General features: G+C 36.9%; 1 protein-coding gene across 1 annotated transcript; it reads left to right on the plus strand.

Moving 5' to 3' along the window:
• The first annotated feature begins 865 nt into the window (after nt 1-865).
• Nucleotides 866-5,742, plus strand: LOC103903975 (riboflavin kinase). The gene is made up of 4 exons (XM_019473645.1): nt 866-902; nt 1,386-1,636; nt 2,981-3,083; nt 3,689-5,742. The coding sequence occupies exons 1-4, from the start codon at nt 866-868 to the stop codon at nt 3,817-3,819; spliced, it is 522 nt and encodes a 173-aa protein (XP_019329190.1). The 3' UTR covers nt 3,820-5,742.
• Nucleotides 5,743-7,200: the final 1,458 nt, after the last annotated feature.

A 7,200-nucleotide genomic window follows, 5' to 3' on the forward strand; every position in this document is an offset into this window, starting at 1 on the left:
GGGCCCCTGCGGAGGCGCGGCCGCCGCCGCGCGGGAGGGGCACGGGCGGTTCTCCTGGTTCTCCTGCCGGATAGAGGTGCGGGAGCTCGGTTGCTGGTGACTAAGCTCGTTTGAACTCGGGAGGCGCCCCGCTGTCCCGCACAACTGCGCTATTGGCATGAGTTGCTCTCTCTGTAAATAGGCTTAGCTTGTTCCGTGTTAGCATTTTTCTGGCTTTTTTCCCCCTACATTGCTTGGAGTCTTGTACCCTCTTTTGTGTTATTTTTCCCCCGTTCTGTTAAGCGGTTTCCTTCAGTCTTGTTTTTTGTTCGCTTAATCATTTAATGATCGTCATGGTGTACAGGATGTAGCTAAGTATGATCGCATGCACCGTGTTGTGGTGTGGCAGCCTGGAGAATATCCGTTCACATAAACCTCAGATTAGCACAAGAAAGGGAGTAGGCACTGGGAGTAGCTGTACGGAAGGAAATTCAAGGGGAATAACGCAGAGGTTAAAAAACAGAGCAGGTGGACTTGGCCTACGAAGAAATACATTTTCCTATTGCTCATCTCTGTTTCGGTTGTCTAAATACAGATAGATGTGTAATTCAAGTGAATTTTGGCCTGTCTTAAACACTAAAGTCAACAGTCATCTTGCACCACTCCTAGCAGACAAGGAAACTTTGTAAGACCAATCTTGCGGTGCTGGATTTCTGACAACATCTGTTAATAATGTCGCGTTTTTCTCTTGATTGTGTATAAATGGTGTATTGGTGTCAGGGAATAGGGGAGGGAAGTTGTTACTGCTTGTGAGCCTTGATAAAAATTCAGTAACCACAAATTCTTTCAAATCAACCTGATGTCTTGCATGAAGAGATCTACTCACATGGGAAATAGAAGTAGGATAGTAATTTTGAAAGAAGGTGAGGTTCAGTCAGAAGGGAATTTATTTTACTGCAGATATATAGTTTTCAAAGAAAATCCCAGAAATCCACAGATGCCTCTGAAAGGCAACTTGTACAAAATTGACAGGTGACTAAATAATAATTTCATTTATTTCTACGTATTTTATTTCATAAGTAATTATTTTACTAACAAGTAAGTAGTTCTGAGATGCTGTTTTATAGTGCAGAAGAAACTTGATTTATTTTCTCATCTTTCACTGTATTAAAGCTGTGACAGTTATCCTAAGAGTGAAATGCGTTCTGACTGGATATATTACCTGTTTGTTAATTACTACCACAGAAGAGAGTGTGTATAACTATAAAATACAGTATACATAAGAGATGTGATAACTCTGGTATTACCACAGGGACTGAATTGCATGAAGCTGTTTTGTATTTTATACTTTGCCAAATGGCACGTCGCATCATTCTCATCACCATCAGTGTTATGTTTGTAAATAGTATGTAGGCAGAGTTTGGCTTTTAACTGTTTGAAGATTCTGTTACATCCTTGGCTTACACAAAGTCACTCACACTTTACACTTTCTAAAATTTTTGCAGCTAACTTTTCTGAACAAGTAGTTGAAAGCTTTCCATCTGATATCTCCACTGGTATATACTATGGATGGGCCTGTGTTGGAAATGGAGATGTGCATAAAATGGTTTTGAGCATAGGATGGAATCCTTTCTATAAGAATATTAAGAAATCAGTGGTAAGAATTTTGCTTTGTGTGGGATTTTTATTATAATAAATGATCCAGATGTTGAATTTGAATAAGATAAGCAGAATTTGATCCATAAATGAGATCTAAAAATTCTGTTTGCTCTTAGAAATGTATTTGGTATCCGTATCATAAGTTTGTATTCTGAAAAGAAAATACTCTCAGTAGCCAGAGGGTATGCATCTGCAGGTGAATAAAGTTTATTTTCTTTGTCCTATTCCATCGTTACTTAAATACTTCCATAATAAAAATTTAACAGTATTGCTGAAATGGTGGTTGCTTATGCTGATGGCTAACTAAACATAATCTTGATAGATGCATTGAATTTACTGGTTATGAGAGCCCTAGCATGAGCTGGAACATACTAATCTATTGTTCTCTGCAATCTATCTACGTTTTAAATAAGAGAAGTTGGGGCATCTTAATTTGTAATGATTTTCTATTAATTCTTCTTTTAAATGATGGAATCCATACATGTGGTGCTGTAGCTTGATATACAGAATAAATATTCAAAGGTACATAATAATAGGATGGAGGAGTTGAGTTAAAATCCTGAGCTGTGACAGCTGTGTTTTTCCTGCTGTCGGGTGCTGGTGCTTTCCTGAGTCTTGCAGAGCTCTGTTTTAATTGTTGAAAACACTTTTATTTGCGCATGAATCTCTGCTTCTAAGGTTCTAAGTGTTTGAAGACTCTGTGATGTGCTTGTCTTACGCAAATGTACACTTCTAAAAATTTTTGCAGATAACTTTTCTGAGCAAGTAGTCAAAAGCTTTCCATCTGATATCTCTGCTGGTATATGCTATGGGTGGGCCTATGTTGGAGAGGGAGATGTGCACAAAATGGTTTTGAGCGTAAGATGGAACCCTGTCTCAGCCTTTGCTCCTTGAATTTCATCATTCAGTTCCCATGTGAGCTGGTTGTAAAAGCTCTCCTTAAGCCAACTATTTCAACCAAAATCTTCATAGTTGTTTGGACGCATCAGCTTAATGATGAAACGTTAAGCTTTGTTTGTGATTTGCTGCCTTGGAAATCTTACCTCTGAGAAGTGGTGAGCATTTCTCCTGAGTAATGGCTTTCTTTTCTTTTTTTCTTTTGGCTATCAGAATACTCTTAAGTGAGTAATTTTTCTTAAATTCCATGCAGAGTACAATTCTCCTTCCTTACATAAGCAAAAGCCCTAGCCTTTTAATCTTGCATTATACATGCTAAATTAAATGTCCCGTTTATTGGTATGTGTTGGGGAGAATTTGAATTAGGGATATTAGCTGTACATCTACAGTGAGGGAAATAAACTCAAAGTTCATCATAAATGCCAACTTGTTTCTCTTTCTTTAGGAAACGCACATTATCCACACCTTCAAAGAAGACTTTTATGGAGAAATTCCTAGTATAGTCATAACTGGATATATTCGACCAGAAAAAAACTTTGATTCCGTAGGTCAGTATTGCAGGTCTCCCTCAAACTAGTCTCTTATTTGTGTTATTCAAGCAAGTACTGTGTCTTCACTGTCTCTCTTTCCATAGTGAGATGTTTTATCTGTTAACTTTTGACATTTCAGTAAAATGTTTTTATAAGCTAAATGTACAAGTTGGTTTAATTAAAAAAAAAAAAAAGTTGGAAGATGTAGGGGTATATTTTTGTATCACACTAAAAAATTGTATTGTGTCGCTTGTCTGAGGAGTAATTTTAAAATCATGGGCTTGTCATAAAAGCATCGGCCTAGTCTGTTGATTTCTTTTTAGAATGCAGCTCTGTTAGAACTGAAACAGTTCATGAAACTCTATTGATCTTTTGCTAAAATGTCTTTTGGAACAAGGAGAGGGTAGTGCTTATAACGGTGAAAAATGCAACTCTGGCAAGTTAATAAAAAAAAAAGGGCATTCTGAAGCCAAAGAATTTTGCCTTTCAAACACTGTGATAATAATTATATTCTACTTCTGTGACTGTTGTCTGGTATTCTGTGGTACACCTTATTTTCACTTGCTATTGTGTGTTCAGAATTAAAACCAACTTTTAAATGTCCCTATTCTTATCTTTTTCAGAGGAGCTCATTTCAGCAATTCAGGAAGACATTGAAGAAGCAAAAAGACAGCTAGATTTACCAGAACATCTTAAACTCAAAGAAGATAACTTCTTTCATCTGCCAGAAGGCAAAATAGTGAACAACCACTGAGCAAACCCATGCTGCTTTCTTTTTCTTTTTTCCCTCCCCTGTCATGGAGCTTTTATATTTGCACTGCTTTTATAGGTACTTTGTTATCGTGTGTCTGTTTAGGTAACTGAGGTTGGAACCGACCGCACAAGATGATTTCAGTTTCCTTGTGTTAATTCATCATTAACCCAGTTATGCAAGAGGAGCAGAAGGCTGTTTTAGGTCCTTAGAGATAAACTGTGTATCCTAAAGTTGTTCAGAGATCTGAGCACATGCGGAACATGACCAAAGTTAATCGTGACCTCTTCTGACCCTAAGGTATGGGTAGTTCATTTAAGTGAAGAATGTCTGTTTTTAACGTACCGAATGTTATTCCAACCTCTTTTCCCAGTTTTATGTTATTCTTACATCTGGATTTTAGCTAGTAACTTGGAAAATTTTGCTATTGATTGAGTCAGAAATTTCCTGTGGTGCAGGAAGCCAATGATTAGATAACAATAACAAGACTAATTCTCTATAGTTCTTATTTTTTATATGCTATTCAGCTGTCATGGTTGAAGCTGTCATTTTAATTGAAATTATTTATTTTAACTTTATTTGAAATGGAGGAAATCACTTACTCATTGAGTTACTGGAATCTGAGATATACTTCTTCATAGTTGACTGTACGTATGACAACACATGACCTGCGTAGTTTACTTCTGAGGAAGTGTTTCACTGAAATTCAGGAAATGAATGACAGTGTGAAAGTTGATAAACTTTAAAGGTTCAGGCACAAAAGATGCAGAAACAGTATAACAAGACTTCTGCTCTTTGGGCCTTAAGGCAAAAGAGGTAATGAAAGGCAACTTTGCATTTTATCTACTGCCGGCATTTGTCGTAGGAAAATGGGGAGAACCTTGGGTTATTCACTACACTGGCAATAAAATGGCTGACTTCCAAGATTGATGTTAGTGTAAGGCACAGGAAAATCTCATCAACTCTCTGCACCAAGTGCAGGTAAGAGCTACGGTTTTGGCTGTCCAAGTAGATCAATACACAAATGAAAGCCTTTGGGGATTTACGGAATAGTATATCGATACTATACTGGGTATTGGTTATTTATTACAAGTAATTGCAGCCATTCCTACTCTGAAATGAAGGGATAAGTAAATAGAGGGGGTATTGTCAAAATTGATAGTAACTTAAAGTATGTAATGTGTGATTCCAAATCTACTCTTTTTTTTTCCTCTGATAAATTTTTCTATCCCCTTCTCAGTGAGTGGAACTAGGTAAGCTGCAGTGACTTTGTCATGTTCATTATCTTTTGACATTGGCTTGTGACGTGGCTGGAACAATTTTCTGAAATTGAAAATGGTTCTGTGGATATGTCTCAACTGTAGTTCTGTGTCTGAAGTACCACGTACTATTTGGAACGCACAATTTTTGTAGTGCAATTTTATGAATTTACTCCTCGTCCTATCCTATTTGAATCCTACTTTTCACCCTAGGGTTTAAGAGGGTTTTAACAAGGTAGCCGTTTGAGTCTGTGGCAGGTGCTGTCAGGATGTTAGTTCCACTTCATATTGTTTTAACTTTCAGCCAATATCATGGGATATTATTAGGAAAGAGGTCTTGAGCAAATCAAGGACTCATGTTTGCTCCGTAGGACTTGGGGAGAAACTTGATTTCATTTAAATGAATTGTTCACCAGTGCTGCGGATAGCAGAGAGAGACAGAATACAGAAAAAAAAAAAAAAAAAGGGGGGGGGGGGGGGCAGTTACCAGCAGTTAGACAGACTTTCTTTTAAAGGAGAACAAAACATTTTAGTGGACTTTCACTATATAACGTGTTGGAAACTATTTCTAAAAAGTCTGTAAAAGAATTGTCTTGCAAGAGTGACAGTTGGATTTTTTTACCTTTTAAAATGGAGGGATGAAGGGAGAATTTTTTTTTCCAAAGATTTGAGGCATTCTTGAGATTGTAATAATTAGACAGACTTTCTTTTAAAGGAGAACAAAACATTTTAGTGGACTTTCACTATATAACGTGTTGGAAACTATTTCTAAAAAGTCTGTAAAAGAATTGTCTTGCAAGAGTGACAGTTGGATTTTTTTACCTTTTAAAATGGAGGGATGAAGGGAGAATTTTTTTTTCCAAAGATTTGAGGCATTCTTGAGATTGTAATAATGTCAAAATCTTCTATTTTACTTCTTTTTTTAAAGAATAAACAAAAGCCACACTAGTCAACTGAATATGCTGTCAAGAATATATTTAAAGAATAAATTGTTGTTCATCATGGTACTGTAGCTGAACACTCATAGCCTTCTTTAAAATTGTTTTTTGCCAGTAATTTCACATGTCTATTGCGGAAACCATGGTGCCTTAAGCTGGTTGTCTGAATAATACTTTTCTGTATCTGCTAATAAATGTTACTATCAAAAATTCAATTCACCATTCGGTTATAGAACTACTGTGCTATCGACAGAGAACAGTGGCAAAGGGAAGACTTGAAAAACTGTTAGTTTGCTCTCAAATCTTAGCTGAGGTGTGATGTATGGATACACTGAACTAATAAACTGCTCTTTGTGTGTTTGTCTTCAAATTAGAGAAAATGTTATTACCTTCATTTGGCTGAGTGTACCTGTCCACATTATTTAAGAGAAAATGTTATATCAACTGTTTAAGCTCAATACATAATTCCTAGCACAGTATAAACTTTACAAAGGGTTATATTTTTGTATTATGTACAAATAACTATTTATTTCAGTTGATGTTGCTGCACTGTACCATTAATAAAGGAACTGTAATTGACAAAGTTATCCTTCTTGTAGGTTTCCTTTCCTTTGCCATGCCTAGCAAAGTTAGTTGTCTCAGTCTTAGGCAAAGCTTTGTGGGGGTGACTGCCTAAAAAACTAGACTGACAAAAAAGAGTAGGGAGAGGTTGTTCAACCTTCCTAGTGTGTCTGAAAACTGGCCCCACTCTGGGGACTTTTGTGGTTTAGTCAGAACTTAGGGGAGCTACAGCCTTAGAATTCACAGCCTGAAACCTGTGAATCGATTTGTCTATACGCTTTCTTTCAAAACTTTTAAAAACTGCTTGTTTCTTTTAGCATTCAGATGGAAGAAGGTGCATTCTTGTCCTATGTTCTGCTTCAACTGTTAAACATTCATCTAGGTCAGGGCAAAGTTTTGTCTGCTGCTGCTGAAGGAGAGTCAAACTTGTATCTTAAAACACATTATTGTGGCACTGGCCTCTTGGGAAAAAGTTCCTCTCATACTTACAAACAGTTGCCAGGAGTGAATGTAGACCTTTATATATCCTCTTCCTAGCATCACTGAAGTTACATCAAGAAAGAATGTAACGTATTGTGGTAGTATATGTGGTAAGGGTTGCTTTTTTGTGTCAGGTGCAGTGGACT

Source organism: Aptenodytes forsteri, unplaced genomic scaffold, assembly GCF_000699145.1.
Source record: "Aptenodytes forsteri isolate BGI_AS27 unplaced genomic scaffold, ASM69914v1 Scaffold151, whole genome shotgun sequence".
NCBI lineage: Eukaryota > Metazoa > Chordata > Aves > Sphenisciformes > Spheniscidae > Aptenodytes > Aptenodytes forsteri.